Below are 20,751 nucleotides of genomic sequence, written 5' to 3'. Positions count from 1 at the left end.
CTTTTTACATGTGTGGGCAAAGTAAAGCCATATTTAATCTGGCTCACTCTGTCCTAATGAGATGTAAGTCTCTTCCTGTGTGCAGCGGCACATCTCCACAGTTAGTATATGCTAGCACCTGGTATCCATCATTCTAGAGTTATATTCATTATTTTAAAAATAAAAATCTTTATTTGTTGACTTGTTGACATCTGATTTTTTTTAAAAAAAAGGCTTGATTTGGATTCATAAGAGCTTTTTAATGACAGCAGAGAGTTGTGACGTTACTCTCAGAGGCGCTGATGAGATTTAAAGTGGACACAAAACTATTACCATGCCGTTTCAGATGAGTCAGGCGCTCTCCGCTCCCTGAAATCTGTAATAAACCAGATGGTACACAGAACAGAGGACATGACAAGTTTTTCCCCCAAAAATTGTAAGGTATTTATTGGCAAAACATATATATGTGTGTGTTTATATACTGAACAGTGTAAGAAATATAAAAAAAAATGTTTTTGGTAAAAGAACAATCATTTTTTTCCCTTAGATAACAGCTTGTTCCTAGAAACATATGCTCTGATTTATGAGTTATTTATGGTCCAAAAATTACACATGACCTATAATTTCCCCGCACTGTGAGTAGCAGTTACTCCGTGAGACAGAGCGCCTCACTTGTTATTCCTTTTCATAATGCTTCAAACCAAGGAGTCTTAAAAGACCAGATCTGCAGGGACGGGATCTGGAGCGCACAGCTATAAATATTAATAAGGTGCAGCAAACTTACACACCGTATTAAAAACTTTATGTATAACGATGTGCTCCAGATCTCATGGTGTTGTCCTCACTATTTCAGACTTGTTCAACCAGTGAATTAAGCTCCACGTCAACTTGGCTATGAGGGGCGGCTCGCTTTCTACAACACAGTCTGTGCACTCAGGAAAAAAAAAAAAGCATTTCCAATCAAGCATCCAATTTGTGAGAGTTTGGCTGAATCTGTCTCCCTTCTCTGCTTGTTACGGATGGAGGCAGAGCGTCAGAAAAGTCAGATCATCAAAGTCGCCACACAAAGTCTTCAGTTCTCAAAAACCTGATGAGACCGAACACCTTCAGACGTGTGCTTTGTTTTTGGATGAGGTTAAGTTGAGAATGTATTAAGAAAGAAAAAGGACCTGAGGTTATTTTTCTTCATTTATTAACAATGTCAAATCTGCTCTCTCCTTTTTTACTGAACCTGCCTCCTCCTTCACATCCTCCTCGCCTGTTAGTTGTGTTGCTTCTCTTTTTCTCTCTATTTTAATTTCTTCCTTTTTCACCTTCCCGTCAGCAGAAATGCAGTGCGGTGGTTTGATGTCGGGCAGGACTTCAGAGCTCTCATGCACAACAGGTCCCTCCCACTTTGGGATGTCTAAGCCTAACTGCTCCATCAGCTGTTTCATGACCTCGTCCACGTAACCATGGATACGGAGGTGGGCCTGTTTGTCCTGCAATAGAAAAAGAATTACATATGTAAAATAAATCTTTACTATAGTGTAAATGTAAGGATTTCAAAGAGCACTGGAGATGGATTTCTGTATTATTTAGCAATGTAGATGAAGAAAGGGGTCATTTTACTTTTTTACTGCAGCCACAAGGGGGCACAATTTAGTGCTTTAGTATGCTGGTCCCAAGTCTGGGTAAAAGCAGAGGGTTGAGTCAGAAAAACCATCCGAGGTCAAACCAAAGCCAAATCTCTCAGAGTTGTGGAACTACAGAGGAATAAAGCTGATGAGTCACACAATGAATTATGGGGAAAAGAAGTAGAGGCTAGGCTGACGTCAAAAGTGAGAATTGTGAGCAACAGTATGGTTTCATGCAGAAAATGAGTTCCAAAGATGCAAATATTGCTTTGAGGATGCTGCTGGAGAAGAACAGAGAAGGTTGTTAGGAGCTGCACTGTCTTTTAGATCTGGAAAAAGTCCATGACAGAGAACAGAGAGAAGAGCTGTAGTTAAGAAGTAGGTTGGCATTGTGCAGGACATGACAGCTGTAAGACAGGTGTGAGATGTGCTGTAGGTCTGACAGAGGAGTTCAAGGTGGAGGTGGGACTGCACCAAGGATCAACTTTGGAGGAAAGTTTCAGGTGTGATGTGTGATAAAAAGAGTGTCAGCAAAAATGACAGGGAAGGTGTAGAAGACTATGGTGAGAGCAGCCATGTTGTCGGAGGCTCTGAGAGAGACAAAAAGCAGAGCTGGAGATGTTGAGGCTCTCTTTGGGAGTGATGAGGATGGATAGGATCAGGAATGAATCCATTTTAGATGTTTTGGAGATAAATGCATGGACGCAGAATGAGGGGATTTAATGAGCACAGTGGCTTTCTTTCTATGATAGAAATGAGATTTCCTTCAAAATGTTCATTCTCAGTCTTCTGCAGAAGTCCTCATAAATGTGGTTTGCTTTCATTTTGATGAGTCATTATCTTGTTGTTGGATAATCCCTCACACTGCAAAAGGAATGCCACGGTGCAGAATGTTGTGGGATCTGTGTTTGTTCAGAATGCCTCTAGAGTCTAGACCCTGGATTTAGCCAAACAGCCCCATACCAACAATACTCCTCCTCCATGCTTGACATTTTATACTGCACACTGGGGAGTCCTCTTTATACACCTATAAATTATAACATAAAAATATTCAGGCAATAATTGGCTATTATGCTTTCGAGTGACTGGTTAGTGAACAGGATCTATTCTGGTCCTGTTTGCGGCACAAATCCCCCTTATTTAATTAATTATTTTTTTTTAATTAATTATTTTTGGTTACAACTTTATTCCTAAAAGTGTACTTTTGTACACAGCTGTACAAGAGTACACTATTGATTGTATATGGGAACTGGACTGAGTGAGCTCAGCTCAGTACCTGCTGACTCTAAGAAACCAAAATCCAACAGACTTTTACTGAGTAGTAAACAGCTATTCTTGCTCTACTACCTTTTTTTCAACATGTTCGTGCTAATCCTAATTTTATTTCATTAAATTTTTTCTGTAGTGCAAGTCACAAACTGACCATTCAAATGCTAAATCAAAAAATCTGGTTTTACACTCTTGATTTAAGAGGGAGCTGGTTTAGCTCGTGCTGGTTTGCGGTGCCTTCCATCCGTGAAACCCAGGTTCAACTCCGGGCTGCTCCATGTTCCCTTCTCTACTTCTATGCCGGTCCCAAGCCCGGTTCCTTTGAGAGGGTTCCTTTGAGAGGGTTGCGTCAGGAAGGGCATCCGGCGTAAAACATTGCCAAGTTTACCATGCGACTCGTTTGCTGTGGCGACCCCGGTTGGGAAAGGCCGAAAGAGAAACAACACACTCTTGATTTAAGAGAGTGGTTGCTATAGAAATGTTGACTCACTCGGACTCGGACAATTACTGCTTACTGATGCTGTAAGGGTCCAAGAGGGCGGCGTTTGTATTGTGAAAGAATGGCGACTGAATTGACTTCATTTCGTTGAAGCCGGAAACAAGCCGTTTTCTATGGGTGACGTCACACTCAGTTCTCATATTGAGTACACACAAAAGAGCGTAACAGGGGGCCAGTTAATCAACTGACAATAGGAAAATTTATAGGAAATTACCAGCTATTGAGATCATTGTATTCATACAAGTTGCAGGTTTTATTAGCCTTGAGATTTTCAGACTAAGGGATTTTTTTCCCCCACAAATAACAAATGAAAAAAGGTTTTCTTATATGAAAATATGTTGCTTAAATAAAATTACATTAAAAGTATAAAGCTATTTCTTATTGCTATGCATATAAAACTTAAAAACAATAAGCTTGAAAGAAAAAGAAAAGCCTGGCAGAAGAACATTTTAGAGAAATAAAGTCATTTTTGTTGGTGGTAGCAATCTGTGGAGTGCGGATGCTTTTGAAGTCTAAATTTCCATAAAACTTAGATAGCGAGTTATGATTGCATGCTTTCTTTAAATTGGATAGACTCAGAAGATTTTTGTGTTTTTTTTCCTTTTGTCTTTTGTTGAAAAAGTCATGGAAAAAAAAGTTAGGATGGCGCTACCTCTGATCTAGGTAGAATGGTGCTTTGGAGTTTATAGGCATTTTGATACATATATGGCTGTTAGATTTTATTTTGACAGAGTTTATCCAATTTAAACAAAGCACGCAATAATTCCTTTTGTAGAAATCCATACTTTCAGGTATGTAGCATCCCCTCTTCCCAGATTTCTGCCACCAATGCAAATGACTGTAGGAAAAAAGGGTGAGCGTGTGTGCTGGACATAGGGCCAGAACTTGTCCGGGTCACTAAGCTGTCATTCAAAAACATTTGGCCAAAGATAACAGAAGTTGCAGAAACGCCTCCCAACTGTGGGAAATGTGTCAGATTTGCAACTGCAAAAAGATCAGGTGACACGACGGAACACAAACACTTTAAGCGTATTCAGCGGTGGGGAAAAAAAAACTATAAACCTAAAAATAAAAATAAAAGAATATTCTGTTAAAAAGAAAAAAAAACAGCAATACTACTAAAGCCTATTCCAAACTTTTTTGTGCTATATTCAAAGCGTTCTCAGTGGTCATTTTTTATGATTATACTCTTTTTCCACAAAATCCCAAAAACCTCAGTCATTTTCTAAGACATAGTTTCTGCAGAGCAGCAGTGGTTTATTAGAAATTTGGTTCTGAGTTGTGGGCGGGACTTTTGGCGCAGAGCAACCCCACCCTCCCTTTCCTTCACCACCGCAGAGCGGAGCAGGGAGCTTGTGGCCCGCCCACCGTAGTTTTTATGTCACAAATAAGCTCTTTGTGAAACTGCTATTTTTTCGTTTGCTTCTGATTCACAACAATCTGAAGAAAGGCATAGTCTGCCACAAGCACACATTAAAAACACCATTCTCGTCGGTGTGGGTCTTCATCAAAAATGAAAATTGAAGGGTTGCATTTGCAAAATAGGAGATGGCCTTATCGCGATTTCTAACTTTTGCATCAAAATAGAAATTTTTGCTTAAAAAACAGGCTCTCTTAAAAATCCTGCAATACAAACCACAAAAATCTAAGAAAAACATAAAAATGAAATAAAAATCATGCACCCAAGTGGTCATTTGTAGAACTACAGTCTCAGCGTGTCTGAAGATTTGGGTTAGGATCGTTTAGACAACATTCTGCTAGTTGGCAAAAAAAAATAAAAATCTGTTAGACTAATTAAAATGCGTCTTTGGATTTGTATTAAGAATTTTAAGGACATCAGTAAATGTTTCCAAGAAGAACCAGTTGATGTGTGCGTGTGTCATTACTGAGACGTGTGAGTGACTCACATGCTTTGTGGGCTGCAGGTTGACTATAGCTATCCTCCCTCCTTTGCGCTTTGTGAGGAGTGGGAGGTCTCCGCTGGGTTTGATCTGCATGGACGTGCCCAGAGTCAGTGCCAGGTCTGCTTTCCTGCATGCCAACAGAAGGAAAGAACATCTCGCCTAAATAGGACACCAACGTTCTTATTTGCCCATTCCTGCTGAAGGGGGAAAGCATATATGTAGGTGTACATAAAAGAGTTGGGGGGAAAAAAAAGACCCTGCAGTTCCTGGGTGAGGTGGTTGCAGAGAAAATGTCAAATCAATTTATAATTAATGGCGTCACTTCAACATGGGCGTAAGATTAAAAGAAATTAGTGTTAGATGAAGTTTCAATCATTTTCAGCTGTATAAAAACTGTTTTTTTGGGACAAAATGTTAAGTTCAAAACTTGGAATCCCGGTTTCTCTTTATTTTTACAAGGTAATTAACGGGTGAAGTTCAGTTTTTGAACTTATTCGTACTTACAGTGGCGATGAAATACAGAAAATGCACAGCTTTTTGCTAACTCTATGCCCATCTCTAAAATAGATATTTCAGTGCAACAGACTTCCATTTTGCAGCAAAATCTTTTCCTCGAGGTTCTGTGAGCACATATATAACAAAATAAGGAACATAACTCCTCTCAAAAAGCGGAGGTATGCACAGCATGATAGCAGACTGCCTTCAAGATTAAAGCCCCTCTGTGCTGAATGACACGCAGCTTTTTCCCATTTTCTTTCTGCCGTCAACAAACAACCCAGGGTTCAAAGGTCGCTGCTCCAAATCTGTATTTTTTTTCCTATTTGAATAGTAATTCAACATCTATTATGTGGCTGCACATCAAAGTGACACACAATTCATCTTACTGCTTTTAAACATGCGCTAAGAGGTTTTATGGATAAAGGACAGAATGAGAATCTTCTGAGAGAGGAAACATTGGATGCAAAATGGTGATCCGTGAATAAACCCCCCCGAAAAAGGGGGCTTTCGCTTCACCGTTTCTCTGGATGAGAGAACGGCGACACCAAAGCCATGCAGCTCAAACAAATCAATCCAACACTTCATTTCACATTTCTCACAACAAAGCAAAGGTTTACTAAAGCTGCTGCTGTTTGGCAAATGATGAAGAAGGAATGTCAGAGGAAATAAGCGCTGAAAAGAGTAGAATCTGCGCGTTTTGTGGTTATAAAGAATCCTGATGAAACAAACGATGCACCTTCGATCGTCTCACCTGCTTGCATCATCCGCTCGGTTCAGATCCCTGTCAGGAAGTGCGTCCTCCCAATCCAATATTGTGCTGATCAGCTTCCCTCTTTTATAAATCAAACAACAAAAGCTTTATTGTGACATGCCGTTGGTAAATGTCTGAGCTGCAGGAGCCCACCATGAGTTACCTGCAGCCCCTCAGTCCTCTGGATCGCACCACACTGCAGAAACGGCCTGTTGGTTTGAGTCCCATCACGCCAATCACCTTGTCTCTGACATATTGTCTGGATAACGACAGATCCCACAATGCAACAGTCACTGCACACATCTATTTTCTTTCATATACAGGTATATAGAAGTACATGGGGAAACAACAGAAAAAAAATGTGAGAACAAACCTGTAAAATATGAGAAAATAGCCTAAATTTTACTTTAATGAAGTTGAAAACTTACGTATGAGAAAATAATTCAAGATTTAACAACAACAACATTTTATTTGAAGAATGTTGTAAAATTATGAGAAAAAAGTTTACATTTTGCAAAAATAAAGTCCTACAAATATTCAACAAAGTACATAAAAGTAATTAATTTTACGAGACTGAAATCGTAAATGTATCATTTAAAAAGGTGTAATTTTGCAACAAGAAAGTTACAATTTTAAAAAAATTAAGTTACAGATACAAACAAGTAAAGCAGATTCAGCTGGATTCTTGAGTAGTGCATTTTCCTGCAACAAAAATAATCGGGTGATGTTTAATTTAACTATGTTGAAATAGTTTAAAAGCTAAATGTAACATTTTATTATCAAAAAAGCATGACTTTTTCCTTGTAAAAATTAGGAATTTTTCATAATAATTCTATAATTTTACAACTTTCTTATCTCTTATTTTTTCTTTCATGTTGGTCCAAAATCTCTGTTGTAAATCAGCACATCTAACAATGTCCCACCCCAAAAAAAGCAACTTCGTAAGACAAATGATTACCTATAATAATATTTAAAAAAAAAGAATAAAAAGGTTTAGAAAAATATTCAAAGATTCATCCTGAATAGTTTGATTTTCAGTCCAGCATGTTTTATTTCTTGGCAAATGGACTAAATTGAAATCGGTCTTGTTCCTGGAACATCTGAGTGTAGATTATCCGTCCTCTGAAAGAGAGATCGTTGCTTTTGCAGGAGCATTCTGGGCAAATATGTGGATTAATTATGAAGTTGCATTGTGTGTTTAGAGAGGACACGGCACAAACAACGCCATCTCTGGAGTACTGAGGTTTTTGTTTTTCAGCTGCTGCAGGGCTCTGGTTCTCTGAGCTGCTTCCTTCATCCTTTAGGTCTTCCATATGAATATTTACTGGCATGCCTAATCAAAACTAAACCCTCCACCATCAATCAAATGTTCTCAGATAGCCTAAAGAAGACTGCATATTTCTGCAGGAGGATGGTGAGCGCGGGTGTAAACTGAACTCTGGAGGCAGTGAGCAGTGAATGAACCTGTTCGCTGCATATTTTATGCCTCAGGTTCCAGCTGCACGCTCTGTCGGTTTAAAGACAAGTGCACCTCTAACAAAACATGAAATTCAGTAGGAGCCAGCGGATTGTTCTGATGACAAATAACAGTTTCACTATTGAAAAAATAAAACAAGTTTGGTCCTACTGGGTTCACACGTACCTGCCACACTTCTCACACTCCTCCACAAACATGTTTCCGTGAAGCTCTGATAACTTGTCCCTAAAGTGAACGACAAGCGAGAAAAGTGCAGAAAGTTAAAAGAACAAAAACGATTATTTTTTACCTCAACCATTGTCTTATTGCCTCAAGCCCATATGTGGGCACTTAACGTAATTCTGTCTTGGACATCTTCTTCCACTCATGCTCTAATAAATATTCTGAGCACTCGTATTCTCCTCTGAGTTTCCCCTGGCACTCCAGCAGATTAGTCCCAACCAGTTTACAGTAGCGGCTCATCTGCTGTTTCCGTGAGCTCCTGTGAGAACTGCCACTTCAGTGTCTGACCTCGTTTCAGGAAACCTGATTGAGGGTGGAAGAAGAGTTAATCAATGCCTTCCAGGAACGTACGCCATGAATTATGGGTAGATGTTTCCACATTAGCACTGAGAGTTGTTGGTTTAATCAGTGGAGATTTTCAAGCAGAAACAGAAAAGAGACGAAACTAGACCAGATGAGTTCCGTGAGATAAAAAAATATATAAATGTCGACAAAAAAATGATATTTGATAACAAAATGAAAAGATAAGTAAAAGTTAAAGGACATGGTCAATTTGAAATGAGATGAACAAAAAACAGACCTCTAACAATAAATTAGAATATCACGTAAAATTACCATTATTCCAATAAAAAATAATAATAAAATATTATAAACTTTCATAGAATATACATTCAGAGCCCACAGCTTAATTGATTTAACTTAATTGATAAATTAGGCTTCCAGCTCATACATCCCACGAAAACAGGATTTCTAAAAATGAGAAAACTGTGGATAACTCTGTCCAAATGTTGCAGGACATGAATGTTTTAAACTGAGTTTCACTAAATCATCATCTGCTAGACTCCAGGCCCCCGCACAGGTTCCCCACATGTCATTACATTGGTTCAGTTTGGTTCAATATGGGGAAGACTTGACACCCAACCAGAAGACCATCATTGATCGCCTCCATAGTCTGGGTAAGATGCTAAAGTTCCTTGCTAAGGAGGCTGGCTGTTCACAGCAGATCAACAGAAAGTCTAATGGAAGGGCAAAATGTGGCAGGAGAAGATGATGACCGTGGGCTTCAGTGGATCATCAAAATATTTAAGAACCTGGCAGACATCTAGAGAGAGGGGAATGAGGAGGAGGAACAGCGTCACCACATTCAGACGCATTCGGGAGATGGGCTACAAATGTCGGGGTCTCGGGTCGAGCCACTTCTGAGCATGAGAACAATGGAGGAAACGTCTCAACTGGGCCAAGGAGAAGGAGGACTGGACTGTTGGTCAGTGTTGGTTTTCTACTGAAAGTAAATTGTTTCTTTCATTTGGGAATCAAGGTCCAAGGGTTTGGAAAAGGCTGGTGAGGAGCAGAACTCAAGCTGATTGAAGTCCATTGAGAAATCTCCAGGGTCAGTCATGATTTGGGCTGCACTGTCCGCTGCTGGTGTTGGTAAAGTCTGCTTTCTTCAATCCAAAATCACTGCAACAGTCTAGCAGAATGTTCTAGAGGACTTCAGGATTCCTTCTGCTGAGGATCTGGATGGAGATGCAGAGTTCATCTTCCAGCAAGACCTGGCCCCGACAATACTTTTAAAGAATTGAAGATATCATTTTGAAAAAAAGAAACAACTTTATTTTGATTGATGTGATATAATCATAATCTCTGTTTTTATCTATTTTTTGCAAAAACTTAGAAGTAAATAGTGTTTTCTGCACAGTATTCTAATTTTCTGAAATCCTGTTTTGTGGATTATTTTTGAGCAGGAACCCCGATTTATGTAACAAAGAGCAAACAAATAAATATGTGAAACCAATCAAACGGTGGACCCTGAACCTTTATTCTATGAAAATGATTACTTTTTCAATGTATTCATAGAACTAAAAACTCTTTTCATGATATTTACATTTTTTGGAAAGAGTCTGAATATGTAAAAATATGTAAAAATAAAGATTAGTTAAGAAATTAAATGATATACAGAAGAGTTTACCTGCTAGGAAAGGGAAAATAAAATATTTTACATGAAACATTAGATAAAACATGAGAAACATACAAGAAGAGAGAAATCAGAGATAAGAGAATGGATATATCATTGAGGAACAAGAGTTGAAATAAGAGATGAGATTTAAAACTTGATAAAGTTTATGTTTGATATGATAAAAGAAAAAACTTTTTTAAGATGCCAATTTACTGTCTCAAAGTGACAACCAGAACCAATATTAACAAATTAAGAATCACAAAACAATAAAATATAGAATTATATTAAATTAATACAAAATTCAAACAAGACAAATAAGAAATGAGACTTTATTAGACTGGGATGCATTTGATTCAAGCTTTTTTACAGCTTATATCAATTATTGAGAAGACAGAAAGAGTAAAAAAAAAGGCTGGATGGCAAAACCTATTTCTGCTTCACATGCATCAAGAACAGCCCTTTCTAAAGGCTGAATAGTTACTAAATAAATAAAAATATAACACGGAGAGCCCCGCATAAACAAATCAATCACACAGATGGAAAAACATGAAGATATTTTCCTCAGTAGTGGGAAGCAAGAGGGGAAAAAAAATAAAAAGTGGACAAAGAGAATAGGAAAAAAGCACATCACAAATGAATACGCAAAAAAATGTATTTTTTCTTTTTTTAAAGACGAGAGAAGACAGATGCAGATGATGACTTGAAGGGAACAAAAACTGTGCTAGAAAGATTAGTTGAAGCTGAACAACGAAGACATAAAAAAACGTAAGAGTGGTGGATAAAGCTAGAAATGAGAAGATGTATTTGCATCTTAAACAAAACAAAAAAACGTTTCATTTTTTGCTCAGTTATTGCATTGCTCCAAGTTGGTGGTATTTGAGTCAAACGGGGACTGTTTTTAGGTGCCAACATGTTCTGCTTTGCCTCATATTAAAATCTCTGCAGTGTTATTGTCCGTTCATGTCATCTGTATTAAAGTTCAGGCCTTTTTGAGCGATTCCACAAACTCCCTGTATGTGCTAAAAAAATCTTTGTGCTCAGTGTTGGACTAACGTGGAGCAACATGGTTGAAAGTCTCTTCAAAAGATATCTCAATTTAAAAAATTAACTAATTAGGCAAGGCAAGGCAAGTTTCTTTGTATAGCACAATTCGTAATTCAAGGTGCTTCACAAAACAGAAAAATGCATTAAAATCACAATACATCATAGAAATAATCAACGTAAAATTTACTTTAAAAGAAAAGAAAAAACTTGAAAATTGATTTAAAAATAAAGGAAGGAAAGGAAAGAAAAGTGCAGATAGTACCTTTCAGTCATATACACGGCTAAAAAAAAATGTTTTAAGTCTAGATTTGAACATGAACACAGAAGAGGCCTGTCTTACGACTTCAGGGAGGCTGTTCCAGATTTTAGCTGCAGAATATTGAAACGCTGATTCCCCTTGTTTAGTTCTGACTCTGGGAATCAACAGGAGGCCGGCCCCTGAGGTCCTCAGAGTACGAGATGGTTTATATGGCACTAACATGTCAGAGATGTACTTTGGTGCTCGGCCATGGAGAGACTTGTACACAAGCAGAGCTGCTTTGAAGTCTATTCTTTGAGGTACAGGGAGCCAGGGCAGAGACCTGAGCACAGGACTAATGTGATCATACTTCCTGGTTTTGGTCAAGACTCGAGCAGCAGCATTCTGGATGTACTGAAACTGTTTTACAGCTCGTTTGGAGAGGCCGGTGAGCAGGCCGTTACAGTAGTCTAACCTACTGGAGACAAATGCATGAATAAGTATCTCCAGGTCTGGCTTTGACACTATGTTTTTGATTTTGGCAATGTTTTTCAGATGGTAAAATGCCGCTGATGTTACTGACTTGATATGGCTGTTAAAGTTCAGGTCAGAGTCCATGATTACCCCTAGATTTCTGACTTGATTTGAGGGTTTAAGAGACAGAGAATGAAGGTAGCTGCTGACACTTTCTCTTTGTTTCTGTGGGCCAAAAATAAATAACTTCGGTCTTGTTTGAGTTTAGCTGGAGAAAGTTGTTCTGCATCCACGCACTGATCTGTTGGAGGCAGTGGCTGAGTGAATCCACCGGCCCATATTCACCTGTTGTCAGTGACACATAGATCTGAGTATCATCTGCATAGTTGTGATAAGAAATGTTATTCCTGCGTATTAACTGCTCTAGTGGCAGCATGTAGAGGTTGAACAGAAGGGGTCCCAGTATCGATCCCTGGGGCACACCACAAGTCAAGGCCATGTAGTCTGAGACACAACTCCCAATTTCAACAAAGTATTTCCTGTCTTGTAGATAAGAATTGAGCCAATTTAGGGCAGATCCAGAGATGCCAACCCAGTCTTGGAGTCTGTGCAAAAGGATCCCATGATCAACAGTATCAAAGGCAGCGCTCAGGTCTAGCAGGATTAAGACAGAGACTTTGCCATCATCAGTGTTCAGGCGGATGTCGTTGGTTACCTTGATAAGAGCAGTTTCTGTGCTATGATGGGGTCTAAAACCTGACTGGAAAACATCAAATGAATTGTTTAATAAGAGAAAGTCAGTGAGCTGTTGGTAGACAACTTTTTCAAGGACTTTTCCTAAAAATGGCAGATTAGAGATGGGTCTCTAATTATTCAGTACAGTGGGATCAAGACCGCCCTTCTTCAGGAGGGGTTTAATGACTGGAGTTTTTAAGGCCTCTGGAAATATTCCAGATTGAAGAGACATGTTAACTATTTGAGTAATTGATGGCAACACACTGTTCAGGACAGACTTTAGAAATCTAGTGGGTAACACATCAAGGCAGCATGTAGACGAGCTCAGACGGGTGATGGTCTCTTGGACAGTTTGGTCAGTGACAGGTACAAAGTGAGTCAGCTTAGAGTGAGTAGGTGGCCGTTGGATAGTTATATGTGTTGTGGAGTTGATGGCTTTTTTAATGCCCTGAACCTTGTCATTAAAAAAATACAGCAAACTCATTACATTTAGGTGTGCAAACCAGTTCTATTGGTAGCTGGGTTGGAGGGTTAGTTAATCTGTTTACTGTTGTGAACAGGATACGAGAGTTGCTGCTGCAACCTCCAATGATTTCAGAGAAGTACCTTTCCCTTGTTCTGCATAAGATCTGGTTGTAAGCGTACACCACCCCTTAATTAACCCCTTCTTATTTTGTCAATGTCTAAGGAAAGAAACTTACTAAAATCCAAAATCCCAATTGCAAAATCCCATCTGTGGTTACAAATGACGTGCTTGCTTCTGTGACCCTCATTAATAAAGTGTCATTTCATGCTTTTGGCAGCTCAGCAAAAGTTCCTACAATTAATGAAATAGCAGTTTCTGCACAATTGATACCAGAAAAACTCCACTTTTCGGGTTGAATGTGCCAACCAATGTGGGAAAATACAATTCCCACCCAGAAAAGCTGTTCAAAGTACACTGCAAACAGCTCCCTTAGAAATAAGTCAAAAATGCTTACCCCATTGGCAGATTTTCTACAAATAAGCAAAAAATCATCTCCCAATAGGGTAAGATTTTTTTTTCTTTCTGGTCACTAAGACATGCTTTCTCAAACTGAGATTATTTTGGTTCTGAAAAACTTGCAGATTTTCTTGTGAGACAAAAAATAGGACTTATACCCCCCCTTAAACCAAGAATCTTCTTACTTTCTTAAGATTCCATGTATGCAGTTTATCAATCCTTTATGTGCTGAGCTTTTATTAATGTTTTAAGCCTGGCTTGACTGCAAAAAAAATGTTTTGTTTCATTGAAACGCACAAAACTTGAGAAGTCTGTTTGGCGCTTCCGTGTCTGGTAATCATAGATTGACAGAAAGCGTCTCACTCGGCATCCTAATGGAATTAAGAGGAATGTTCTTAGTTTATATTAGTTGTGCCAGACCCCCAACTGACATTCAGCAGGTCTGACGATGTTTGGCAAAAAGTCTGACACTCCTGATGAACTCACTTCCATCAGTTTCTGACAAAAGATTTTGCCTTAGTAGAATCAAAGAACACGTCTATTTTTCCACCAAGTCAAAGTTCCAGTAGCTGCCACGCACCTAGGTGTATGAAATTTGTTCTCAGCATTCGACCCATCCCCTGGGGGAGCGGTGGGCTGCAGACAGAGTCGGTCGTTTAACCCTTTACTGCTGAGTGTCAAGCAAGGAGGCACTGGGTCCCATATTTAGAGTCTTCGGAATGACTCGGACTGGAGTCGACACTCCACTACTGAAACAGAAAGATTCTGGACCCAAAAGGAGAAAACAAATCTTGAAATGAAAGCACAAGTGCATACCTGGGAAAGCCTGAACGAACATGCAGGCCGTCAACGTTCTGGCTGATCAGATACTTGAGGTAGCCGGCCCTCTCCAGTCCCAGGAGGGCCATGTGAGTCAAGCTGGGCCGAGCGTCTTCAAACGTCGTATCAAAGTGAGGCGACTCACCCTTTTCCTCTAGAGTCCACACTCCTTTGGGACCCCTAAAACAGAAGCACATTAGGATTAGAGAGGCAGCAACATAGCAGGTGGGCTGAAGGAAAAACACTAACCATCAAAAGAAAAAGATGACAAATACTTTCTGATTCATAGACAAAAGATAGCAAAACAAGCACACTTTCAAACAGGGCGATTCGGGTTTTAATCAGTGAAATTCAAGTGTGTTCATTGTGGCGTCTTTTAAATAACCAGCTGGTGACGAGATCCTGACTGAAATGACAAACGCAGCCGGCCTTTGCTGCATCACTTTGAGAACAAACTTATCTGTGTGCATCAGAAGAGGGAATGCATCCTGCCATTTCTCAAATGTGGCAACACCACAACTCATCCCCGACTTGGAACTTCAATAGCCCCATCTTTCCGCTGCAGACTGGCTTATCGCCGGCTCAGCAAAGACCAGTTGAAAGGCTCATCAGCGCAGAGGCATCATCGGGGCGCGCCTCACACATCACATACGTCATGCATCACAGGGAGGGAGGCTGCAGGACATGAAAGCCACAAAGGATCTTTAAAGCTGGTGTATTTACACGCTCTGGTGAGGTCACCTGGGGGCTAAGCTTTTTCTCATCTGAAGTTTTTATGGGGGGGGGTTCACTATGTTTCTGCATTAGTAGGGATATATGTGAGGGGTGGGATGATTGACAGGAGCACCAATCAAATATTCATTCGTTTCTTCATCCCTGAGCTTTTTTGGACTCTTGTTAACAGACTTGCATGCATTCACATTGTGCACCCTCAAACCATCACTGTTTAGGATTTATGTGTATATTTGTAAGGGTCAAGATTTGGCAACAAAGCAAATCTTTTCTTAAAACTTGGAATAAATCTGCTGAGGCAGTTTGATCTAACAAATAACAGCATGGATAAACACTACCCTCCTCTGCCTAAACAACAGTACTACAAAAAGGATGAGAACTAAAATAGAAGGAATCCCTGTATCATTAAAAAACAGTAACCAGAGAACACACAGCTCAGGCTGACTGACTCCTATTAAAAAGCACATTTCATACCGTCTGGATTTCATCGCATCCCTTCAGATATCTCATTCAGAAGCACAGTGAAAGTCATGAAATAATCATAAAATCAGATGCAGTTTGAAGAATAATTAATAGAGTCATTCATTTCAGAGACGTTTCACCTCATTTCAATTTTTTTTTACATTTGAATGTTGAGATTCTGACTTTTAATGTGACCTTTTGTCAGAATATTTCATCAACCTGTGTCCTCTCTGCTTTCATCCTATATGGCCTCTGCACTGTTCAGGAATCTGTTTGACAGCTGGAGCTTCTTAAAAAAACACAACGTTAGGCCTGCACAATAAATCGCAGATTTATCGTTATCGCGATATCAAGCAGTGCAATACGCAGATGGCAAAAGACGTTGAAAATTGCGATTAATGGTGCCCTTAAATGTGCTGAAACAAACTTATGACAGCTTGAATTATTTAACGAATCAAATAAATTCCTTTATGAATTTGACCAATCGGATGGACCCCTTCACATGTTGACCAATCGGATGGAGGCCTTGTATGTTAGATGCTCGCTTCCTCTGTAGACGAGGGTCATTTAGAGTATAATTTAAGTTATGTTGACTCTTATTTAAATTAAACTGTCGCAATGAAATGGAAATTATGTCTTTGGTTGCTTTACTATTTGTTCATGTATTGCAAGTTATATCGTCATCGCAATATTGATCATTAATATCGCAAATCGTGATTTTTCCTCATAGGGGTGTGACGATAACCGCATCAGCACGGTGGTGAGATTTTTTTTTAAGATCTACATATAGTGCGTGATTGGATTTATAACAAACACATTAAACACATTCATCTTTGCTGATAATTTACTTTTTCTGCTAGTCCTGTGTTCAGACTTCAAGGGTTTCTGGGGAGAACCTTTTATTAGTGTTCTCCTTCACTCCCTGGCGGCACGCGGCTGTCACTCCCTCTACTCACACACAACCACGCGCGGTTTCAGAAGCACATAAGCATCCTCATTCTACAACAGAAGTTTCCGTTTCACAAGGAAATACGACAAATTTACTGCGTTCTAATTATTCATTTCAATTTTATTCATTTCCATTACAAGCTGTGTACGTTCTTGAGTGCGCAACACGGCCGCCCGCCGGAAGATTTTGTGTTAAGGGGGGGTTTATTACTGTTCTCCTTCACTCTGTAACACCAAACATGAACGTGCACTGTTAGATTTCGATGTATATCACTACATGTTTTGTTTGGGAACTATTTTGTGCAGCGCAAAGTTACGTGTCTGTAGAAACAAAGGCGGAGCCTCCTGCCCCGCGTTCTTCATGGGTGTCAGGTTTCATAGCTAGCGGAAAAGTGACAAAGTGTTTGCAGTGTATTTTATTACTGGGCAATATATAATATTCTGAGCTAGAGAGCGGTCAGCTGCAGAAGAATCAACACGCACCCCAACACACTTGTGTGCGCTCCTTCTACACACGCAGCTCGCTGACACACATACACAGTCATTCTACAACACCTTTATACTTAGTTCATTAGTTAGATAGGTAGTAGTTAGTTGCTACTGTTTTTTGTTAATAAATAATACTGCGTTGTAATTGTATTCATTTGCGACGCAGCCGCCGGGGGGTGGGGTGGGGGGTGGCTTGGATCATCACCGCGGTGATCAAAAATCCCACACCGTCAGCCTTATTTCCTCATATCGTGCAGCCCTACTCAACACGCATAGATAAAACAAGACCTGAGGCAGAACTTCTCTCAAGTACAACAGCAGCCTTACATTGTTACTCTACCAAGTCTAAAGAATGGTAATAATGAACATATAATCTCTTGTACGTATTTATGAAATATGATTGTTTATGGACGGGTTTGTTTGAGTGTCACGTATATATGTAAACTAAACCCAAAGTTAATAACTTTCAAATAAAAGGGAGCATACTGATACAGCAAATCATTTCTTTTTTCTAGATTTTACTGGAAAAGCCATTTCTTCCCCCGCCTCGGTCTTGGGATGGCCCACAAATGCATTGGCTTGCCTCCCAGAACAATTTAGTTCCTCATTACAACTTCTACAACAACAAAAATAACAAGAGTACCAGTAATAGAAAAAAAAAACTCTGACTATTTTAATATTTGCATTGTTTTAAGTGTCTTACAATAGTTAACAAAAGAGCAAAGTTAGTTGATTAAAGTTTCTTCCCACGTTGAGCCCTAAAAATGCATTGAGTTTTCCTTTTTATTCCACTTGTTTATCATGCCTGAATAAATGAAATAAGAGTCATTACCATTTGTTTTTAGAGCTGATGAGTTGAGTCGTGTGTGTTGGACCTTTTAGGACAGGGGTTCCCAAAGACAAACATCCTATTTCAATAACAAAAGTATCTTTTTTGTTCATGTTTTTAATATTGCTACTTATCCTAATATTAGATTTAAGAATGAAATAAATTAAATGAAATAAATCAATTAGTTTGATATTGGAAAATACCATTTGGATTGAGGCAAATGTGAGTTTATTTTACTATACCGTAAAAAGTGATCAAGTGTAATCACCATGGACAACACACATGTGATGGCAGCAAAAACCGATCAGTGCATCATTCCAGTTCAATGCATGGAAACACTTTGAGTTTTGCCATGTCATGTGACTATACAGTAGAATGTTCTAGTAATGTTCTGTTTGTATTATTTTGATGTAGATAAACAACAGTGGGCTGAACTTTGTTTGCACACATATTTAATTTACACTTGATTATCTTGCAAGAAATACAAGGAATCTGGAAAACTTCACCTGCACTGTTCAGTACCAGGTATTTATCTCTGAGTCTCACTGGTTGAATTTTTGGCTTAAGATCGATTTTAGGTCAGTGAATCGGACTATTTAAAATGAACCTATATCAACTATGAATCAAATCAGCAACCACAAATTAGGATACGAATCAAATAGTTACAGTGGAACTATGGTCATAGCTGTTGTTGTTGTCATCTAAAATGGAAATAAAAAATGGTGTCATGTTAATTTCATTTATGTTTTTTTATTTACTAACATTCTAGTTTGTCTGTTAAGATTAATCATGAATATTGATCTATTCCAGCCTGTCTTCAGTTATATGTGTATATTTTGGAAAGGGTCTATTTGCACGTCATTTTCGAAATAAGTGCGGCCAGCCCTGGGCTTTTTTTCTTGGCCACACAGACCTAGAACAGGGGTTAAGGTTAGGATTACAGTTGTGGGTTGGGTTAAACCACCAAATAGCTCCTGAGCGCGGCTGTTTTTGCACCTCACCGCTCCTCCAGGAGATGGATCAAAGGCAGAGAACATATTTTACACACCTAGGTGCATGACAGATAATGGGACTGTAACTTTAAGTTTCATTTTAAACACCTGGGGCCAACAACAAAATGCAACCTTGGACGCACTTAACCCTTGTGCTATCCTACGGGGTCAAGATGACCATTGACATGTTATCCCTACCGTGACAAAGGTGAATAAAAGTGGAAAGATTTCATGTAATCCATGGACACCGGAGAAGACCACAAATCATTGAAGAAAAAAAGGTTCAGCGCACTGTCTAGTGGGTCTAGACTCTAGATGACCCAACTCCCAATGTCAAAGTGCCTAGGATAGCACAAGGGTTAAAAGGCACCATTATGTATCTTGGCTGCAAGCATTACGTGTGGCCAACATAAATTTCCATAACTTTTTGTGCTTGTCACATAATCGTGTGTGGATAACATCAACCTTTTTTTATGTACACATCATGTACGATTCGGTGGAGAAATTAGTTTAAAAAATGTTTTAACTATGATTTTAATAGGCTCATTTAATGAATGTTTAGAGTTTTTTTTTTAATGTAGTTTATGTAACTTTTTAGGGAATTTTAGGATCAAACAAGTAAAATAGTTGGACATGCTCCCAAAGAAAAATATAGATATTTAGATAGATTTGTTTGTGTGCAAAAGAATCAATATTATTCTGATTAACAGATGCGCTTCCTGTCATATAAAATACATATCCTATGTTTGCCTTTGTCTGATGTTGGCATTAGCAGCCAAATGTGGCGTACAAAAACAGAATTATCATTAGAATCGTGTCTCACCTGAAGTCAGGGATGCCGGCTGAGGTGCTGATGCCAGCTCCAGTGTGGACGACCAGGTACTGAGATTCTTTAACCAACTCAGCAAGAGTCTGCACCTTCTCCTTCAGCTCTTCAGGACTGTCAAACTTCTGCCAGAAGACACAAACAAGTCCTTTTAGGAATGAGCACAAGCAATCATCCATGCATGTGTTGCTAAGATTGTTGGTCCCGAGATATGAATTCATGAATAGCTTCACGCTTTTATCTATTTATGTGACACGTTCGGCGGACAAAGCCATAGCTGAACGTTAGTACAGATTAGTAAAAGGCTGCTTTAAATCTATTATGAAGGAAAACAACAACTTTGCACCCATCAAATTTTGTGGATATATATGATACAACATCCCAACAAGAATAACTATATTTGAAACAATATAATTTATTATCTTGTTAAACCAGAGCTGGAATTTAAACTCACTAGAACGAATAAAAAAAATGTAAAGAGAGATTTTCAAACAAGGGGCTGGTCCTTAGCAAGTGTTTTGTTAGATAAAAGAGCAGAAGGATCACAACAGCAGGACAAAAACATCGCTCATGATGAGCTGCTAGCTCATTTAGCATGAAAAGCTCTTTAATGTAGTCAAAATTTACCTCAGGAAGGCCGCAGACCCCCTTATCTGCGTAAGGTGACAATCCGGCAGCATAATTTACTGACATGACTCTGGTAACTGTTGTCTTTGTTGTTATTTTCTGTTTGAAAAACAGTCCCAAACCCGAGTTTTAGGTTTGAACTGCGGCGTTTGGATGACGACATCAATGTGCGCCGGCATGTGATGCATTCAGAAACCATAGGGAACATCATTGATACGATTCACACCATACAGACACAGACTTAAAATAGTTTATTTTAGAATATGAATAAGTTTGAGTTTTGCATTCTTACATCTACATAAATAATAAAAAAGTAATAAATAAAAGATAAAGACTGACATGTTTGGTAGTTCAAAATTCCTATTTCCCTCCAACCTCTTGA

General features: G+C 39.0%; 1 protein-coding gene across 1 annotated transcript; it reads right to left on the bottom strand.

The window, feature by feature from the left end:
* Positions 1–398: 398 nt before the first annotated feature.
* Positions 399–20,551, bottom strand: sirt6 (sirtuin 6). Its single transcript, XM_004079304.5, has 8 exons — positions 20,370–20,551; positions 19,740–19,867; positions 14,462–14,644; positions 8,159–8,218; positions 6,680–6,775; positions 6,517–6,597; positions 5,271–5,394; positions 399–1,460 (listed from the first exon to the last, which is right to left on the bottom strand). The coding sequence occupies exons 1-8, from the start codon at positions 20,433–20,435 to the stop codon at positions 1,155–1,157; spliced, it is 1,044 nt and encodes a 347-aa protein (XP_004079352.1). The 5' UTR covers positions 20,436–20,551; the 3' UTR covers positions 399–1,154.
* Between the last annotated feature and the right edge of the window lie 200 nt (positions 20,552–20,751).

Source organism: Oryzias latipes, chromosome 17 (assembly GCF_053564925.1).
Source record: "Oryzias latipes strain Hd-rR chromosome 17, Olatipes_Hd-rR_3.1".
NCBI classification, from domain to species: Eukaryota; Metazoa; Chordata; class Actinopteri; order Beloniformes; family Adrianichthyidae; genus Oryzias; species Oryzias latipes.
Note: the sequence above shows the minus strand (reverse complement) of the source record. Positions and strands in the feature narration are given on the sequence as shown.

Excerpts from the sequence above, each read along its gene's own strand:
- sirt6 (XM_004079304.5), bottom strand. The coding sequence starts at position 20,435 with ATGTCAGTAAATTATGCTGCCGGATTGTCACCTTACGCAGATAAGGGG. Across the intron at positions 8,219-14,461 it reads GTTCGTTCAGGCTTTCCCAG|GGACAAGTTATCAGAGCTTC; the intron begins GTATGCACTTGT and ends CGTTCACTTTAG. Across the intron at positions 6,776-8,158 it reads GAGTGTGAGAAGTGTGGCAG|ACAATATGTCAGAGACAAGG; the intron begins GTACGTGTGAAC and ends GTCGTTATCCAG.